Source organism: Anopheles merus, chromosome 2L (assembly GCF_017562075.2).
Source record: "Anopheles merus strain MAF chromosome 2L, AmerM5.1, whole genome shotgun sequence".
NCBI lineage: Eukaryota > Metazoa > Arthropoda > Insecta > Diptera > Culicidae > Anopheles > Anopheles merus.
The window spans coordinates 13,687,107-13,707,541 of NC_054083.1; the positions used below are offsets into that span (position 1 = coordinate 13,687,107).

Sequence of the window (20,435 nt, forward strand, 5' to 3'; positions counted from 1 at the left end):
CGGTGGTTCAAGAACACAAGAACTTCGTACCTGTCATGTATATACCCGAACGGCGGACTCAATCTCACTGTCGCGCCGTGCAAGTCCATTTCGTTTGGAAAGTAGCTTTTTTTTCTTTGGTTTCTTCCCCCCCCCCCCATTTCATCTAGGACTAAACGCGTTCGGCATTTTCGCATGATACCTCGATGCACCCTTCCTTCCACCTTCTCCATCATATTCTCTAGAGTCGCTATACTTAATCCATCCGCTCTCTCTATCTCTCTCTCTCTCTGTATGTTCCTACACTGCGTGGTAGGCAGGAGCAGGAAGGATGAAAAATGCTGAAGAACACTAGAAGCGCCAGACCTGCGCAGTGCCTCGGAGTAAACCGACCCCAGCACGCCGAGTAGGAGCTGCGACCGAGAACCGGGATATCCGTGGGACACCTTGCTCCCGCAGTTACAAAAAACACAAGCTTTTTCTCCGCACGGCTAGCACCACACAAACACTCTCTTTCTCTCTATCTCCAGCCTTGGCCGCTCTCACACTGCACTGGAAAATCGTAGTATCCTTTTTTGCTTCCTGTGTGTATGTGTCATCCGTACCGTGTTTCGTAGGCTCATTTTCACTCCCAAGATCTCCCGTTTCGGGGGTTCTCTCTTCTCCGTGCGCCTCTGTCACGCACCGTCACTCCGTCGCATTCGCGCACATACGTAAATGGGGCTTTTTTGCTGGGGTGAGGAGGATGAGGTGAAGGATTTCTTTTCGATTACCGCAACACCAAGCGGAGACCCTGACGGAACCAGATTTTCAGTTTTCTGCTACTAAAATTTTTCTCAACATCCAGCATTCACAGCATTTTTTCGGCAAAGCGCTGCCTTTTTGAAAGCCCCGATATTTTTGCTAAAGAGCAAACTACACACTTTGACACACTGCACATTGCGCCAACACCAGGGGAAGATCCGTCCTTGCCAGATAGGATCGATGTTGGAAAATATTTGGAGCTCACTTTTTTGTTCTCTCTTTTCTTTAGCATTTGATTTTTTTTTACCTTTCACACAAGCACACAGCCAACGATTGTTAGACCACCATGTCGCTACCATCGAAACAGAACTGACCGATGGTTTGTGCCATCCAATCCTCCGGGAACGACGACGAAGACGACGACGCGGACGTTCTACTACCGACCAACCGATGGCCCGGACCACGGCGAAGTACACCAGCTCTTCCCTTGCCAAAAAGGCCAGCGACGCGACTAACGCTACTACTGACGCGCAACAAACAGCACGGCGGGCCCTTTTGCCTCCTCACTCGGCTGAGTGCTGCTGCCACACTGGCTGCTGAGATGGATGGATGATGGTGAGAAAATTTTCCCACCGCTTCGACCCCAGCGACCCCCCCCCCCCCCCCCTCCTTCAGTCCGCTGGTCCATCCCGCACCCTCCCACCCTATCAGCCCAGCGCTGACTCCTGTCACATCCCGGGCACACACGTACACACAGACACCCTGACACACACACACGTGTGCGCGCGCGCGCACACACTTTGACACATGGACTGTGCGGACGCGGTTTTCCTCACCCCGGCTTCCTTTTCGCGAATGGGATAAAGCGGTCGAGCGTTGTTGTGGACGGTTTTAAAATTGTCGCATCGCGGTCGCCCGTCCTGTGTGACGACACCAACCAAGCAAAAGCGGCAGCGGCGCGTCTGTTTTTATAAATGTTGTGTTTTTTTCCCTCTCTCCTCCTTTTCGCTCATTTTGATTGCTACAACTGCCATTAGGTCACACTCCAAATAGTGTTAGAGGCGCGAATGACGATATCTAGGCGAGGTGGGGCGGCCACCACAATTCCCCTCGCCCGGTCTGGTTCTAAAAATATCGCTGTGACTCATCACGATCCGATGACTTTCGTGCAGATTTGGTGCTTGATGATCTATTTTCTATGACACTCTTATTTTTTTAAATACCTCCACCCTATCTATCCACCCGGCTCCACGTCCGGTAGGGTTCTTGTTTTTTGCCCATTATACCATCGGAAAAAATCAATGCTTCAAAACGCGTCAAAGAATTGCGACCGTTTCGTTCTGCGACACATCATAGCGTTCTGGTCGTTTCATTTGTAACGGCGAAATGATAAAATTAGAACCACCCTAGCCGAGTGCTGCCTGTGCTGGCATATAAGCGGGCAGAGGGGCGAGTGGCGAATGTATTACGGTCTGCAGTCATTATTCGTTTGTCCCCACACGCCACATACATTGATTTCCTTAAGCTGGACACCTTGGAAAAGTTATGGCATAAAGCAACTTGCCCAGCACACCCACCCCCTCCCCGTGTTAGTCTCTACATTCCACCCATCCATGTAGCGTGCTTTGTGCAGGTCACGCTGCAGAGAAAATGACCACCGAGTGGGGGGGGGGGGATCGCGATCCACAATTCCACGCGAACCCGTGCCCTTCCTCCTGTTACTGGTACTGCGACACTCGTATTGTTTGCGTGGATTTTACCCAAATGGGGACGGCACCCTCCTATAAACGGGACATAAACTATCCACACATAGTGTATGGGGTTTGAAAGCTTCCGTTTTGGGGGGCGGGATTTGAAAATGTTCCTGATGTACTTGTATCAATAAACAACATTGGCCGCGTGTTCACGACCGATGCCACGTGGTAAGGATTTGAAATGATGGAAACGTTGCACAACGTTTTTTTTTTAATGCTATAGTAAACATTGCTCCTCGACGGATGGCGCTCGATAGTTGGTTGACAGTTCAATTAAAAAGCCTGTGTTTATATGTAAAAACCAGTTTTTTTGGAAAAAAAAATCACACAAATTTCATGGGCTGTTGAGAAAAAAGTTTTTTTTTATTGTCGCGGAAAAAACATGCTTAATACATTAAATAGTTGGCAGGGAATTGAAGTTCGAGCAGTGAGTTCAGACTGTAATTGGTATTTTTCCATACAAAATTGAAAATCGTAAGGAATTGGTAAAACCATAGCATGCGTTTAAGATTTAAAATTAATTGAAACTATCATCTATCAAATATCCAGCCAAAAACCAAAAACCACCAACTACGTCATCGATCGTTATTTTAAATATACTTCGTGGTAGATCATTGTCTTCCTTCTGACTTTGAGACTTCGTGGACAGTTGTTTGGACCACTTATCGAAACACTTTTTTATACGTCGCTGAGGATAATTTTTAGCTATACTTACTCACTTATCAGGCACTACATCCGTTTTGCGGTATTGGCCTGCTTCAGGACTGTCCGAAACCGCTCACGTCTTCGTCTGCCAATCCGTTATACGGGGCTTAATGGTGCCAACTCAGTTTGGGCCTACCACACCTCCTCCGTCCTTGTGTATGGCCTAAAAATACTTAACGAGCTGGGTCGTCCGTTTCCATGCTTACAACATGGCCAGCCCACTGGATCCTGGCGAGCTTGATACGCTACACGACAGTGAAGTTACCGTACATTTCGTATAGTTCATCGTTATAACGGCTCCTCCTTTGTACTTCCACACATACGGAGCCAAGAATCAGTAACTATGCTCTTGTAAAATATTAGGCTTGATATCTTGAAAAATCACTGAAAACATAAATGTAAAAAGGTACGAAGCCCCTGATAGACGGGCAACCGTCATTCCTTAGCCAAAAGTTCACTTAGCTTCACAATAGCGACTAATATGGAGTTGAATAGCCTGTTTTTTGCATGCAACACAACCCATAAGTGCACTAATCAATATGTGAAAACGGTATCCCGATACACAATTTAAACAAAGCTATCCAGGAAGCCTCAAATTTACCGCATATCTAGTGTAGTACATAACAAAAAATAGATATATAAAATTAAGGATGACCGATGCAAACACTTTCTCAGCAAAAAAAACCGACAAACAAAAATTTAAAAAATTGCATGTTACCAAAAGCAGAAAATTGTATTATTCTTCTCCTTACCTTTGAAAACACTCAAGACTAAATGGGCGTTGCGTTGTTTATAAGCAAAATGGTATTCATTGTATGGATGTAAACTAAGCAAAAAGCATCCAAGCTATTAAATATAAATTTTATATTTGAAATTTTTGACTGTGATATTTCATATTCATGTTAGCAGGAAAAAAAAGGAAAAAGCATAACATTAACAACATTTGGCTTAACAACTGTCTATTATTGACTATTAATGACTTATAGATTTATCCATAGAAAAAAAGTTAGTCCTATTTTAAGAAGACTCGAATCATTTAGGTTTAAACCCATGGCCATCATGTTGCTATTAGGTCGATCAAGTTGACGATCAATTTTTATTATGATCTCTCTCTCTCTCTCTCTCTCTCTCTCTCTCTCTCTCTCTCTCTCTCTCTCTCTCTCTCTCTCTTTCTCTCTCTCTCTCTATCTCTCTCTCTCTCTCTCTCTCTCTCTCTCTCTCTCTCTCTCTCTTTGTCTCTCTCTCTCTTTGTCTCTCTCTTTCTCTTTCTCTCTTGTTGGTCTGCTCACGATAGAACACGTCGATGTGACATGGTCAACAATCATTCTCCAGGATGCTCGGTCCCTGGCTGCAGCCTCCCATCCATGTAGACACCCGATTTCCGACAGGTCTCGCTTCACCTGGTCCAACCATCGAGTTCGCTGTGCTCCCCTGCGCCTTATGCCGAACTGGCGATCGGTGTCAAACACCTTCTTGGTGGGGCATTTGTCCGGCATCCTCATGACATGCCTCAACCATCATGTCCTGCCAGCCTTTGCCACCGTCAGGATGCTCGGTTTGCACTACAGCGCAGCTAGCTCGTAGTTCATCCTTCTCCTCCACGCTCCATGCTCGAACACACCGCCAAAGATGGTCCAGAGGATGCGTCGCTCAAACACGCCCAGAGCGTTTGCATGCTCCGCTCGGATGGTCCAGAAATCGTGTCCGTAGAGGACCACCGGGCGCATCAATGTGCGATGTATCAAACCCCAGTGAGATTCGAACGTTTCTGACGTCAAGTTCGTTACTCTTACCTTGCACTGCACCCCATTAATGGTCTAGTTAAAAAATTCATGTGTGTTAAAAAAACACGCATTGTTGGTACTTCTAAGGGAATGTTGACGAGAAGCCATGGTGCGTAAAGATCAAAGTATTGCTTCCGAATTCAAGTGTGTAATTTACGTGAGCGTAGGAGCGGATTAACAAGGGCTCTTTTTAGCGGCTATCTCATAATACAGTCGTCAACTCGAATGGCTTATTAACCGTCTGTCCCCCAGTAGCAAGGATTGACTATCCGGCTGCGTGGTACTGAATAAGTCTAGAATGCCTGTATAGGTCGGCATGTCCGCGATGGACGTTACGCCAAATAGAAAAAGACTAATCGTATTTAATAGACTTTATGGATGACAAAAGTGTACTTTACTTCCGTATGCATCTATGCAGAAGAGCACCTCTGAAACGGACTCTGAAACTCATCGTTTATATGTATGGACTTCACCTACCTTCTTCTATTGTACATTCCGTTGTCCAGAATCCATTAGCATGAATTCTTAATGGCATCCTTTCGCGAGGGGACACTTAGCATGCTCCGATATATGGTGTGCTTCGTTCATGGTTCTTATCCACATGTCACGTTCGGGACTATCCCTCGCCCCCTGGAACGTGTGTGGCTAGTAGTGGAACTCCGCTACGATGCACACTGTATCTCGACTTCTTTTTAACAGAATGCTCTTCACAGTCATTGCTTTGTGGGCACAATACAATTCCCTTGAAATAGTAGCTGCTGCAAAAACCTTCTGATCCTTCACGATTCAACAACCGCTTAAGTCAGAAAGAACTTCTTCATGCTTCTTCATGAACACCAAGTATATCTCTAAACTCGGGACAAATAAAGCATCGTTAAGTGCCACTCTTGATGTTTTATCCTCCAATTCTTCCATCTCGAATATATGATGCTCGATATCCTTACTATCAGCAAAACGCTTCACACTTTTTTTTTTGTTAAATCGATACCTTCGAAGTCAATGTGGCCTTTTCGTAATGTCATCGCACTGACCATCGTGTTACCTGGTCCATCGCTTGTCAACTACTGCCTTAAACCTTCTTGGATAAGGATGAATTCGACCTTCGTCTTCCAGACATTATAATTTTCTAAGTTTTGAAATTCCCAAACGTTCCATTTATATCAAATCTTCCTACGGCAATAACGTTTGCAACGTCTGACTTGATCGAGGACACGGGTAAAACTATCCTTTTAATTTATCACCAGACTGCTGAGATGAACCACACCGCAGCAGCAGTTGTGCTGGCTGAGGTTACTTCGATCTGTTTGATCTCTAACAGAGCCGATGTATCGGTAATGTCCCGCACTACATCTCCGAACAAGGTCCTTCTGTGGCTTCCGATCATCGATAAGTGAATTTTGAAGCTGCTATTCTTTCAATCAGACTTATGGTATGCGGGAACAGATCGCAACATGATCTGTCGGTGCTGGGTATATCTCTAAGGATGGGATGTTTGTTGATGAAATTACTGGATCCAGTGGTTAAAGTACCAATGATACTTATGACTGTTGTTGTTGTTGTTGTTGTTGTTGGAACAGTTTAAAGAGGCTTTGGCTCCTGCGGAGTTCTTTCGCCTCAAGACTGTTGTTGCTATCTCTCTCTCACTCAGACACGTATCAAATGCATAAATGGACTTACATATCGATAATCAGGTAGATTTATTGCACGTGGTCAGATGCAATTGAATTTTTAATACTTATGTTCATTGTTTTTCGTTAAACCATTTTAGTTCTGGTAAGCTGCATGTTGAGTGCTAATGAATGGAGCAACTAGGTAATGCCATTTTAATGAACTGAAAAACAGATACGTGGAAATGACCTTAGTGAAACAAACATATTTGGCTGCTTGATCGTTTCAAAATTTTGTAATCTTATCGCATACATTATGATGAATGCAACGTAGAAAAGAGATAAGTATCTAGCGGAACTTGGGGCAAGTGTGCCACCTTAAGCATTTCAAGTTATAACTCACTAAAACGTGTTTTTCAAAAGCCGATTTAAATATCATAACCATTTTACATCTATTTCTTCACTTATAAATGAGTTTCGCTTGAAAAAAGTGCAAACAAAACAGTTTTTGAAGCGTTTTAAAAAGGGTCCAAAAAGACGTTGTTTTTTGGGCTATGGGGCAAGAGTGCCACTCGTATGGGGCAAGACGGCCACCTGGTTAAAATAACCGTGTTTCTTAGATAATTGGAAATTATTACGTTTATACCACTAGTATATGTATTCCCACATGTATTTAGTCCTCAATGAACCCTTTTTGACCACCAACTGTACCACAATATGGTTTGTTACTGTTCTGTTTTTCCGGGGTGGAATCCGCTCACAATAGCGCACCATTCTGCAGCACGCTACAACAATGTTTACATTTTTGACAGCTCGCGCCTATGAAAGATGGTGGCACACTTGCCCCAAACAGAGATGGCACACTTGCCCCAAAAGTTGTAACTTTTTTGAAATTCAATTTTTCAGTGACAAAAAGAAATTTTTTTTCAACTAACCCCACAAAAAATTTCACGTTTTCTCAGCTATACGGTGGTGTAAATATTTTCTCGGTTGATTGTTCGCACGATTTTTGAGAGCTTATTTGGTTGGATTAAAAAATTATAATATTCTGCTCACTTTTGAAACTCAATATAAATCAGTTTAAAACAATGGGAAATATCGATTGGTCTATATGAAATTAGGCTCAGAATACCTAGTCATTGGAAAGCAATCAACTGTATACACAATTGATCATTAAATTAAAGTTTTTAAGGAAAAATGCTTGGTGGCACTCTTGCCCCGTATGGCATACTTGCCCCAAATTCCGCTACGATAAACACATTAATCATGATGTACTTTTTGCCTAATCGAAGTCAAGGCTCGTCGGAAGTGGCGTAAGAATTCGCTTATCATATGATTCATGGAAAAAGCAAAATTGGATGTAAATGCCGAAATGTTTTGTTTTTGTTTTACATTTTTTGAATAAATTTAAATGGTTGAATAATAACTAGGTATCTGTAACCCATCAGCTTACAAGGTGTGTAAGTATGACGCAGTTTTTTTTATTTCGTGTTAGATCAAAAATTGTCAACGGACCGAGCACCAACCAGTAGTTATATTTGATGTTGTATTACTTGCAGACTGATAGTCACAGAGAAATGCAAAAATAATACAAGATATGTATTTATTTGTGAATTTATTTATTTTTGAATAATCAAGAATTAACGAAAGCATTCATCAGTACTATGTTACTACATGTGACACTAACTAAACAACCGTGCAAAATATTGCCTTCGAGACCAGGTTGGCCAATTAAAAAAAATTAAATTGCAGCACTGATCAAGCAATGTGCATCAGCTGCATAATATTCCAATTAAACGCTTCATGCTCTCTTCTTATTTCTTTTGCACCTCCAATCGACAAATGATAACAAGCTAACCACTTTTATCACACCAATAGGGATTTATTTCAGATCTGAATGTGCTTCACCGCTCCTGCTTATCGTTAAAAACGCTACCCGTGTCTTTCGCGCGTCCGCTGTGCGCCATCTTGTCAGCTTACAATAACGGCCCCTTTGACGGTTGCCGTCCTGTCGTTGTTCCGTGCTATTGGTTCGTCGTTGTACCGCCGCTTGCAGCACGCATCTCCAATAAGATGCATGCACTTGCTGAGCATGCCGGATATCACCACTATGCCGGCAATTATTGACGAGAGCCGCACAACAAAGTGTGCAATACTGTCCCGATCCTGGCGAACTAGCACCCGCAGGGCAGACATATCGTACTTGAAGTAGATTCCCGCTACACCCTGCATACCCTTGTCGATATCTGGGAGAAGAAGAAGAAAACAAAGATCAAAGGAAGAAGAATAATGGCGGTGTTGTAATCTGAATTAATCTGTGTGCTCTCCTCCGACACTGCAGAACGTACGTCAATGTGGATTCAAGGAGAGGAAAACAAAGTACGGCACACACGAGGTTGGGTCGTAAAATGCAAACATCGGGTTAATGGAGAGGGAATGGTATCTAAAATGCGTTTTACCTGATACGGACGGGGGGTGGCCTAAACACCTTCACGACAACCGTTACCGATTTTATCACCAACCCAACAAAAAAAACGCTACTGATAACGTGTATCGATAATCGCATCGATAGAGTTCGCCCGAAAAAAAAAAACATAAAACAGAAGGAGAAAAGGGATTTGCCCCGCGCTAGTAGGGGAGCAATACGTGCAAGTAGCACTGGTGTAAAATTCAAACTTCTTCCACTGGCCATACCCAAGTGCCGGTTGCCTTCGATACTGGGCTGGCGGATAAAGATTAAGGAATAGATACGACGAGAGGCCAGAGGGGGTCTGCCAGTGTTCACTGGTTTTGCGTACAAACGGGCAACCTTCAGTGTTCTGGCGGAGTTGCTTCAGTCGTGTTCGGGCCGTTCAACGCCGCCGTCCATCCGTCCATCCAAAGCGTACACAGTAGTGAGTGGGTGCATACAGTGCCGTTTAAAGCCCTAGAATCCTGCTGGCGAAGACATGGCTGGATTCTTCAAGCAGCTGTCCTGCATTTTGTGCAGTGAGTAGTGTACACGCCACAATGAAATGTGGTGAACGGTTTGGTAAACGTTATCTCCCCCGTTCCAACCTCTTCATAGGTATGATGCTCCTGTTCTGTGGCGGCATGCACATCGGCTGGAGCATTATGCATCTGTACATGTCCGGCAATCGATGGGCGGTCGGCATTTCGGTCGACGAGTTTCGGTTCGCCATTTTGTCCTTCTTCACCGGGTGCGGATTTATCATACTGATTGTGGCCGGCACGAAAAACTTGCTGCCAACGCGTGTCTGGATAATGCTATCGGCGTTCTTCTTTATTATCAACGGCGTATTTTTCATCGCAATGCCCACGTATTATGCGGCCACAGTGGCTACCCGTATTATAGCAGGTGTGTTCGGGTATGTCAGCACGGCCATTCTGTTCAGTGTTCCCTAATTTTCCGTTCGCTTTGCGCAGGCTTTGGACATGGGATCGCTCACGTCGTTTCGATCATCTACGTGGGCGAGATCGCTTCGCGCAACTATCGGGGCAAGCTGGTCGCCATACTGGTGTCGTCCATCATTGGTGGCATTGCACTGTTTACCATCCTGTCGATGGTTACGACCAACCCGATATTCGTGGTGGAACCGAACATGCACGCGAATCGTGCCATCGGCATCGTCATCCTGCCGCTCGCCACCTTTGCCCTGCTGTGCTCCTGGTTCCTGGTGGTCGAATCTCCCATCCACACGCTCACGACGTCCGGCAACGAGTCGGAGGCACGGTCGAACCTGATCAAGCTGCGCGGCCTTTCGATGGAGTCGCCCTCGCTGATGGACGAGTTTGAGGATATGAAGACGCTCGCGTCGGAAAGCGAAAGCCTTTCGCCGTTCTTCCTCAGCCAGGGCAACTTCCCACCGTTCCAGCTGGTGCTGCTGGTGAAGCTGGCCAACCTGCTGTTCTTCAACTACTCGATGAACACGGCCAAGATGTCGCTGATGTCGCTCATGTTCACGCTCGGCCTGTTCACGCACAACTGGGCCCCGTCCATACTGATGCTGAGCAAGTTTGCCGGCTCGCTGTTTGCGATCCTGATCATCGATCTGCTACCGCGACGGTTCATGTACGGCATTTCATCCACGTTCACGGGCACGTTCATGCTGGCGCTTGGTATTATTCTCGCGACGTACGACGTGGTCGCTACCTGGATACCGCCCTTCCTCTACATCGTAGCAGAGGTGTTCAACACGTTCGGTATGCTGCCGGTGTCGGAAATTATGCTCTCGGAAGCGTTCCCGCCCAAGAAGCGCGCCCTGTCCGTGTCGTCAATACTGATCTGCGAGTACGTGGGCCACATGGTGGTGTACATCATCTACTTCAACGTGCCCAGCACGCTCACGAACACGTACATCAAGACGCTCGTGTTTTCGGGTGTGATTTTGCTCAAGTGCCTGATCGCTGTACTCACGATACCGGACACAAGGGGCAAATACCCTCGCGAAGCGGTTCACATGTACATGCACAAGAAAAAATAAAAATCGGGCATTCAAATCGTCCTCCCCCTAAACGTGGCCTTCTCTTCTTTTCCGTTGTCTTCCCTGGTTGGAAGATAAAAATTATAATCAACGTCAAATCGGTGCAAGTCTAGTTGCTAAAGTCTACCGCGATTGCGTATTGCTTCACGTTTGCGCGTCCTGTACCGCGCACGATAAGTAAATCTCTTTTCCCCGTCATAACGGTAAAGATAAGCATCTCGCCTCCGCTAGCCGCCCATTACGATTTGCTCTTATCGGCAATTGTTTGCGACCCAGGAACGTGTACCGTTCGTGATGAATAAGTACGCAGGCACGCGCTGTTACTCACCGATAAGTTGCAAATTTTCCCGCACAGTGTACTGGTACGTTTTGGAATGGGAGTAAAACTTTTGCACATCCGTCGGAACGACTTCAATAAAGTACTGCATCATCACTTGCCCTGGGAAGGATGGAATACATATAAATTGCCATGCGGCAGGTGGTTAAGGTAGCAGCATTTTACCATTGTCGAAAAGTTTTTCATCTCCTTCGAGTGGATGGATGATTCCGGCGGTGTGATCCCCGAAACTGAATCGATTGATTCGGTGGGAAAAGTTGGTTTGCGTGTTGGCAAAAATGCTGTTTAAATGGATGTGTCCGCGGGAGAAATGTATCGTTTTGCCGACAGTAATGTGAAAATTGCCCGCAACCTACAATAATGCAATAAACAGCATTGGAATTAGCATTGGCTAGTGCATTTGAAGAAATACTCTTTCCTACCAACCTTGTTCAGCGTGAGCACACCGTGAATGCGGCACGCATCGTGCGGCTTTTCTGGAATGATGACCCGCTCGGGCATGCTGTACACGACGGCGTGGTCCGATTTGTACAAAATTTCCGCTATCGAGTGATACTCGTTCCGTAGGTACGAGTTGTGATGCTGCATGTAGTCGAAATGCACGCGCTGACTAGGACACAGCTCGAACCAGGTGTCTTCCTCTTGCAGTATACCAAACGAGAAAACGTTTTGGTTGGTTGAATCTAAAATATCGGCTCCTATCGCTACAAAAAGGATTTATTTGGGTTTAGTATTGTAACGAATGCAGCCACAACGTGGCACAATGACTTACATTTGCATGGCATTGCAACCGTTAGGTCAATGTGTACCTTCAGCTTCGACTGCAGATCCGTATCGGGAACGAAGGTAAATACCAATCGCGAGTCCAAGTAGTATGTTACTTCGTGGTAGATTAGAAACACAATCACCAGTCGACTGATGAGGGATACTGCAAAATAAATGTTTCTGTAATGGATAATTAATATGCGCCATTCTTGTTTTTTAACCCAATGCAGAGGCTCCAGCTTTACATGTTCCACCGACACGCGTTGGTTGTACGAATTCTTCCTTTACTTTGGGAAATGCATCCAGTCGGGAAACGGCATCTAGAGCTTGTTTAACACCTCTGTAGCGGAGCATATTACGAAAAAATAGTTGTTATGCCGTTCTACACAGTCCGGACTGTTTGCGGCTTTTGGGCAATGTTTATTGGACGGCAATGTTTTGGTTTGCGTTTTTTTTTTTTGCATACATAAGCTGACGTATGAAGTTTACAGCTTTGAACAGCTGTGTACAAGATAAATAGACAATCTTCTGTACCCACCTTGGTATTTTGCTTTCAAAACGCACTGCTGCCAACTGAACTGAACATCAGTCTTCGATTTCCTTCTAGGGATGGGCATTGCGTAAGTAAAACGGATCGGAATGAATTTGTTCGGAATTATTTGTTCAAAGATTTTGTCTAATTTATTTCACATTTTAGTAAATCCTAAATAATTCCAAGTTAAATAAGCAAAGCACTTCATGAACGTGGACAAAATAAATGCACAAAGATTAAAGAGCATACCCCTAACTCTAAACATGACTTTTAAAACGCATTGCATTTGGTATTTTCAATACATGCGACAAAGTTTATAAAAAACAAATATTTTTCCTGTTTTGATTTCGCTCAAGTTGTACCTGGGGAGGATACATTCTTTTAAAGATATTTAAAATAAAAAAAAATGTTGTTCAATTTTTTTAATTTTTATATTGTTTTTCACAAATCATACTAAAATAAATTTGTTGAAATATATTCCTTACAAACACATTCAGATATTCCTTCAAATAACACAATTTCAAATATTTTACTAATAAAATGCTGTAAAGGTAAATATAATTTAAAATTTTTAATTTAAACCATCAATTCCTTTTCGATATTTGCCATGGAACATTTGTTCAATTTTCGGATCGGAATGCTTCAGCTCCGCGAACGGAACGGATGAATGATTCCGTTCATGAACGCCCATCGCTAGCTCTTTCTTACTTCAGCTATCGCCCGGAAAAGCCATGTCTCCCGTGGTAGGTTAAATAAAATCTTAAATTACCCGTGTTTTCGGTGCAAAAATCACTAAAATGAATATTCACCGTGTACTGTGTGCCGAGTGGATCGTGAGCAGCTATGAATCGTTCTGTTCGTGACGTGGGAAGACCGTGAAATTGCCTTACAAATGTGACCCAGCGTATGCACGTGTCAGCACTGTGTACGATTGACTTGCGGGGCTTACTCGATGGGGCTGTCGTTCCTTGCTGGCCGACAAACCGAACGATTCATAGGTTACGATTGTGTTGTGTTCAGCTTAACGGATATGTTACTGTGTTCCCTCCGATCGTTGGGAATGTGCGTGTTATTACACTATCAACTGATGGGTTTGTTTTATTCGCTTTTCAGGAGAAATCGGTCAATGCGGTGAAAACCAAGCCTGCTGCTCAGAAGCCGGCTCAGAAGAATGTGCTGCGCGGCAAAAATCCCATCAAGAAGAAGCGCGAGCACCTTCGGTATGGCATCGATTGCACCAACATCGCCGAGGACAACATCATGGATGTGGCCGACTTTGTAAGTATACAGTAGACTGTTGACATGCCGTGGAACCGGAAGCCAGGGGTAAACAAATCCTTAATAACATCCGACTCCCGTCCCGTTCACAGGAAAAGTATCTGAAGGAGCGCTTCAAGGTAAACGGAAAGGCCGGCAACCTCGGCAGCAACGTGAGCTTCGAACGCCAGAAGATGAAGGTGTACGTCAACTCGGATGTGCATTTCTCCAAGCGCTACCTGAAGTACTTGACCAGGAAGTACTTGAAGAAGAACAGTCTCCGCGACTGGATCCGTGTTGTGTCCAACGATAAGGATTTGTACGAGCTGCGATACTTCCGAATCAGCTCGAACGACGACGATGAGGAAGAGAACGAGTAAACCAGAACTGCTGGAAATGGTGAATGGTGCACTGTACTGGAGATTTGCCCGTTTTTGTGAAAATTCAATACAATGGTGGGAGAAAAACCGTAACATCATCGGCGGTTTTTACCAACAGTATCTAATCCCGTATTTCTTGTGTTATGGTGTGAAGCGAAAATCCGAAATGGTAGGATGTGTTCTTTCGCCGGAGGCAAGTGCTGTGAATTATTGGTTGCTTACTTTTCATTTGATGCAGATTCATTGTGCCTTGGAGATGATTCGTGTCGTTATTTATTTGTTTGTGCAATATTCAAGCCTGTCTCCTGGTTGTCCGGCTGTCTGCGTGATCTCGATTGTCGTCCTGGCGCGTTGAAAGCAACTTTTGTGGCATGTGTTGTTTGCATCATCTAATTTTGAATGTGTTGTTTATTATTGTTTATTTTAGGCCTGCCGGTCCTGTCCCATGGTATAGTCATATAATCGTTGACATGCCCAACATGACAACATGCCCGTCGCAAAAGGATCCCTTATGCAATGACTGTCCTTTTGTGGGTATAATAATCAATCTCATAAAGCTAAAGCTAAAGTGGCTTAGACAAGGCTTGATTACAAGTAACGATAACCTCCGTCAGACAAAAAGATAAAATAAAGGGTGAAAGGGGAGGGGGTTGTTTGGGCATTTATTATCCTATTATTGTGGGTGAAAAATATCCATGAAGAGAAAAGTCGGACATTTTAGAACTGTGGTCTCTATCGTGGTGTAAACAGGCGTGGCCCGCCAAAGATTTGATTTACAATGCATATCGTTCACATTTCTTCCCACAATCAAGAGGTTATTTTCAACGGGCATTTGTACAATAATATTTAACATATTTATGGACAAAAAGCATTGAACTTAGTCTACTAAACAATTATCCTTAATATATGTCGGCCGCGACAAATTTTGAAACACAAGTGGTCCGTGATCCAAAAAGGTAGTAGAGCACTGTTTTAGAAGGGATGAAAGGCAGTACTAGAGCAAGTGCATTTGCTATGCCTAAGAAGACTCATTCTTCCATCTTGAGCAGGGCGGTTTCGAACATTTTTTGTTGATCCATTCAAGCATGGAATGTTAAGTAAAAAAATGAAATTACATGTAACGAACGTGAAATTCTGATGGCCATAAAGACTTCAGGAGGCACTGCGATTTCAAAGAAACGCAGCCTTACTATCAGTTGGATTAGATGGAGTTGTAGCGGGGGATCAAACCAGCGAACTCCCCTGCGCCTCGTGACGTACTCGCTGTCGAACTCGGGCCTTCTTGGTGGTGCTTGAGCCCGGCATCCTCATAACATGCCCCAGCCATCGTATCCTGCCAACCTTTCCCACTGTCAGGATGCCCGGATTGATTGCCCTACAGCTCAGCAAGCTCGTGGTTGAGAAGGATGAATCAAGCTCCATGCTCGAACATACCACCAAAGATAATCCAGAGAATGCGTCGCTCAAACACGCCCAGAGTATCCTCCACTCGGATGGTCTAAAAATTATGTCCCTAGAAAACCACCGGACGAATCAATGTGCAATATGTCACATTTCGTTAACTTTTGATTAATTTTCCTGAACCTCAGGCCATGGTGTCGGTCGTAGTATGTAAAATTCCTTTGCACAACAAACGCCCTAAGATAGCAGAACTTTGAAATCGGATATAGCTTACAGACCAGCAGTTTTGTGGGCTAGGACACAAAAATGGCTACCTGCATTATTTTGTATTTACACACGCTTTGGATCTAATGGAGACGCACTGGTGATACACAACACACTGATCGTTAAGTTGTTTGTCGGATGTTCGTTTGAATCTCGTAGTACATTATTTTTAATGCCAATAACACCGAACAGAGCGACAAACAAGCTTGAAAATAGAATTTGGTACACAACTGCTCATTGCCTTAAGCTGTGATTGTGGACTTCTCTAGGTCTTTAGATAGATCAAATTGAAGCAGCACAATTAGGTACGAGGTTGCAGCACTGAAAACCTGCAATTTAGTTAAGGTATAATGTTAAATCGAACAACCAAAACACAAGAGTGTGCAGAATTACCGAAAAAATGAACGTAAAGTCCAATCTGAACAAGCCGCTTCCGTCGAACAGCGAAAACCGCTTCCTATGCAACAGCTGCAGGGCGATGGCTTTCGATCGTTCGAACAGTGCTTGATCGTCGATGAAGTAGTTGGATTTGTACTGCAGAAGCTTGTGCAGCAAAGAGGCAGATTTAAATAGCTGGAAGAAGTTATGGTGCGAAAAAACATGATTACAGCACTGGAAGAAATGGTATGCTTAGCCCTTAGTTTACCTCACTGTGGGTTGATGCACACACAATCAGCATGTAATAAACGAGCAAGCAAGCAGGAATGCACTCGAACGCATATCGACACGCCCGTAGTATCAGGTCGACCATTTGATAGTTCCAAAATAGGAGCTGTAACATCATCATCAATAAAAAGAGAACCACGTTACGTTAGGATGGGCGGAGGCCAGAAAGACAGACGAGTAGTGGGACAGACCTTAGTTACAATGAAAAACCCAAACAGTGTGTTGACGAATGTTACCGTCACGATCGCAATGATCTGAGTCGAGTATGCACCGTTGATGAATTCGGCCAGCTTGGCCACGTTCTCGTGTATCACGAACATGTACGTCAGCCGTTCACCGCTGATCAGCTCGTGCTCCTGCACGTACGGTCGACGGTTGAGAGGATACACCTTATTGGTGGGATTCTTCTCTCCCTTGAGCATCACACTTGGTGTGGACTGTCTTTGCAAGCTTTCCAGAAACGTATCTAACATCCTTTAAAAAAACGTAAGCTTTTTAAGACGTGTCTGAGTGAAAGATTCCGTTTGGGACATACCAATTCAGTTTGGTTAGAATGCACTCCGTGGATTTGACCAGCGTTGTGAATTCCAAAATCGTTATATGAAACATCCACAGGGGATACACTATCGCAATGATCGTGAAGTAATATCCATGACTGTGCGTATGGTAAGAAATCGAATCGTTAGTGGAGTGGAAGTTTAATATTGGGAAGTTTAATAGGTGTATGTTAAATTTAGGCATGTCCACGGACTTACTTATACTGGGAATATGCTTCACAAACCGATAAGATAATCAGCATTCCAATCGAAAAAGGAACCAGGATGGAATACTTTATCGGTATCTGCATGTTGCGGAATTTGTAGTAACGATCGTTTATCTTCACATTGCTACCCTGAATCCCTTCGATGTAGGTACACTTCATCCGATCGGTACGCCACAACGATGCGTAACAGATGATTGTGGCCAGCACGCCGGAGTAGATATGTGTCATGTACGCTATCGAGATGGAGCGGAACAGGGAAACGATGTAATAAGGTAACAACAACACTAAACTAGTATACTTTACCAAATTTAAAAATGCTTGGACTGTTTGCAGCAAATTCTACAACGAAGGTCAGTTCTACTGCTTTGTACAGTCCAACGAGATAGGCACCGAACAGAATGATACTGTAGAGTATCCGTACGATTGAAAGTGATGGTGTTTTGCCATTGGTTTCTGTTTCGTAGGAATCGTGCAACTGTAGGCCAATGATCTGTTTAAAAGATAAGACAGCAATAAGCTTCAACATGCAACACACAATGCACATTTAGTTTAACTATATTCCACACTAATTCATTTACTACAGTACATACTTTAGCCCAGAAGCTTGATTTTGCAGCCGGATTTTCCATGTTATGGCTGGTGAACGTTTACACCGCAAGTGATTAGGGTGGTAACGCTTAACCAATGCACACACAGGCGTTCGCATGGTGGATGCGGAGAACAATCCTGCTGCAAGATTAATGTTCCCAATACGCATTAGTTAATTGAATCGTGATTAAATTTGCATACATAGAGATACACCGGCGTACATCACTTGCTATGGGGTTGTTATTTTAGTCACCTAAATGAAGAGGTAACTTGTGGCAGTGAAGCGTGTAGTTAAACTTGCGAATCTATAAGGCAAAGTAATGTTGAATAATTTCTTCAAATCGATTGGGAAACCCTAGACACATTCATTACTTGTTGCACAATCCACGACATAAGACGGCGTTATGTGAAGGTTTAGAATAATTATGCCCGTAGTCAGCATTTTTTTCGAGCGTACGATCTTGTATGGAATGGCATTAGATAGTCTACCTAACTATTAGATAGTGTACCTAACTTGCTTTTTAAGCAAATCGATTAATCGACTCGATAAACCTGACTGTTGTGTTTGAGTGTTGTTCCAAACATCAAAATTGTCCTTGATATTACAAACATGGCTTATGATATGATATGATGTGCATTTTACCTTTTATTGTGGTTTAAGAAGCTCATTCTCATCGTAATAAAGCATGGTTCATTTAGAAATGGGGCACTTTGTTCAAATTATAGTGATGTCCCCTGTGGACCAAAATGGATTTTTTTGGACAGCGTTTTGTTGAAAGCAGAAAACACTACACTTTGTCAAATTTGCATGCAATTTAGTGCAATGACGAGAAGCGAAATCAGATTGCGCACAACTATCTGCTTAATTCATTAGTGTCATCTCGGGAGCTGGCAAAACGGTTAAGTTTGCCTAAGTGGACTGTTGTACGAGTGATTGAAAAGTAAAAGGAGACACAGACGACTGCCCGTAAATTGCAAACTAAGCGATGGAGTGGAACTGTCCAAATCGCCAGGCTAGCCCTAACATCTCGGACGTCAAATTGGTCAAACATCTTAACGCTGACCGTTTTCGAGCCAATAAATATCCTATCCTAGAAACTTGAAACAACAAACAGTGGCCACAAACTGGGCTCGGAAGCTGTACGATCAGGTGCTGACCAAACCGCATGGTTGCATTTCGATGGAAGGTGAAACGTACGTGAAAACTGCAAAAAAAATATTCCGGGGGTATAATTGTACAACGCAGATCCTAGCGGCAACGTCACCAAGAGGCTTAAATCTGTTTTTGTCGTAAAATTCGTTAAAAAATTATTTGGCAAGGAATCTACTTTTGTGGCAAAAATACCACCGTGTTTGTGACGAATAAGAACATGGATTCGGTTTTGTATAAGAAAAAGTGCCTTAAGAAACCAATTTTGCCATTTATTACATACTTACTTACCTATCTGGCGCTACAACCGCTTTGCGGTCTTGGCCTGCCTCAGGCGTGTCCGAAACCGCTCACGGTCTCGCGCCTTCGTCTGCCAGTCCGTTATCCCGGCCTTAATGGCGGACGCCTCCACGCCATCTTGCCACCTTAATTTGGGCCTACCACGCCTCCTGTGTCCTTGTGAACGGTCTAAAAAGATTTTACGGGCTGAGCCGTCCGTTTCCAGCCCTCTGGAGCCTGGCGAGCTTGATACGCTGCACGACAGTGATGTTCTCGTACATCTCATATAGCTCGTTGTTATAACGGCTCTTTCATTGTCCTTCAACACATACGGGGCCAACTATCCTTCTGAGCATCTTCCTCTCGATCGCGGCTATGAGGGTTTTGTCAGATTTGGACAGTGTCTATGTCTCAGAGGTGTATGTTAGTATCGGTACTATATAGGTGCTATATGGTTCCAGCTTCGTCGGTCGCGACAGGTTCTTAGGTTTGAACTGATTTTTAGGCTGTAGAATGCCCGGTTGGCAGCCAGCATCCTTGTGCGCAACTCAGCTTCCATGCTATTGTCGGAACTGATCCTTGAACCGACATAGGTGTACTCTGGGAAAAAAAAACCTGAATCCACCAAATTGCTCCCAGTTTCGCCCAGTAAAGCGATATTGGGCAATAATGAAATAAAAATTAAAGGAATAGGGAGGAGTAACTAAGGACATCATAAAAATGTAGAATTGATGGAATTTACTGGCTAGAACAGAGACTGAAACAGCTATGCGCCAGTGAGTAGACCGCTATCAACAGAAAAGTTCGGAAATTTATTAGAAGAAGTGAAGAAGTGAAGTGATTTTTTTTAAATATTTTTTTAAATACATTATAAAAAAATCTATGATTTATTCAAAGACAATTTTTTAATTAGATGAATGGTATAAAACATACACGCAATACTAAGTGCCCCATTTCTAAATGATTTAAGCCTTAGTAGAGAAAAAATCCACGACT

General features: G+C 43.8%; 5 protein-coding genes across 11 annotated transcripts in view; 2 read left to right on the forward strand and 3 right to left on the reverse strand.

Moving 5' to 3' along the window:
- LOC121594132 (dipeptidyl peptidase 4) overlaps positions 1-6,183 on the reverse strand; it is a 15,402-nt gene extending 9,219 nt beyond the window's left edge. The window contains exons 1-2 of one of the 5 annotated variants that reach the window (XM_041917131.1): positions 5,911-6,183; positions 5,444-5,814 (exon numbers count right to left, since the gene is read on the reverse strand). The gene's annotated coding sequence lies outside the window, so the exon portion shown is untranslated. The other 4 variants (XM_041917129.1, XM_041917132.1, XM_041917130.1 and 1 more) reach the window with 4 other exon arrangements.
- Positions 6,184-8,171: 1,988 nt separating this feature from the next.
- On the reverse strand, positions 8,172-12,672 carry LOC121594135 (endoplasmic reticulum-Golgi intermediate compartment protein 2). Of its 3 annotated transcripts, none has more exons than XM_041917136.1 (6): positions 12,405-12,672; positions 12,167-12,322; positions 11,821-12,098; positions 11,560-11,746; positions 11,386-11,496; positions 8,172-8,819 (listed from the first exon to the last, which is right to left on the reverse strand). In XM_041917136.1, the coding sequence occupies exons 1-6, from the start codon at positions 12,511-12,513 to the stop codon at positions 8,545-8,547; spliced, it is 1,116 nt and encodes a 371-aa protein (XP_041773070.1). In that variant the 5' UTR covers positions 12,514-12,672; the 3' UTR covers positions 8,172-8,544. The 3 variants fall into 3 exon arrangements, with proteins under 3 accessions (XP_041773070.1, XP_041773069.1, XP_041773071.1); XM_041917135.1 differs by having other exon boundaries at positions 12,381-12,672; XM_041917137.1 differs by having other exon boundaries at positions 12,167-12,339; positions 12,405-12,497.
- Positions 8,962-11,089, forward strand: LOC121594134 (sugar transporter ERD6-like). Its single transcript, XM_041917134.1, has 3 exons — positions 8,962-9,561; positions 9,641-9,931; positions 10,000-11,089. The coding sequence occupies exons 1-3, from the start codon at positions 9,522-9,524 to the stop codon at positions 11,055-11,057; spliced, it is 1,389 nt and encodes a 462-aa protein (XP_041773068.1). The 5' UTR covers positions 8,962-9,521; the 3' UTR covers positions 11,058-11,089.
- A 670-nt stretch (positions 12,673-13,342) lies between the features above and the next one.
- Positions 13,343-14,448, forward strand: LOC121594150 (60S ribosomal protein L22-like). The gene is made up of 3 exons (XM_041917163.1): positions 13,343-13,434; positions 13,805-13,969; positions 14,062-14,448. Exons 1-3 carry the CDS (start codon positions 13,423-13,425, stop codon positions 14,326-14,328), a joined length of 444 nt encoding a protein of 147 aa, XP_041773097.1. The 5' UTR covers positions 13,343-13,422; the 3' UTR covers positions 14,329-14,448.
- Positions 14,449-16,063: 1,615 nt separating this feature from the next.
- LOC121593038 (putative gustatory receptor 28a) lies at positions 16,064-18,081 on the reverse strand. The gene is made up of 8 exons (XM_041915072.1): positions 18,013-18,081; positions 17,726-17,912; positions 17,415-17,655; positions 17,195-17,314; positions 16,851-17,133; positions 16,640-16,765; positions 16,387-16,566; positions 16,064-16,322 (listed from the first exon to the last, which is right to left on the reverse strand). The coding sequence occupies exons 1-8, from the start codon at positions 18,049-18,051 to the stop codon at positions 16,236-16,238; spliced, it is 1,263 nt and encodes a 420-aa protein (XP_041771006.1). The 5' UTR covers positions 18,052-18,081; the 3' UTR covers positions 16,064-16,235.
- Positions 18,082-20,435: the final 2,354 nt, after the last annotated feature.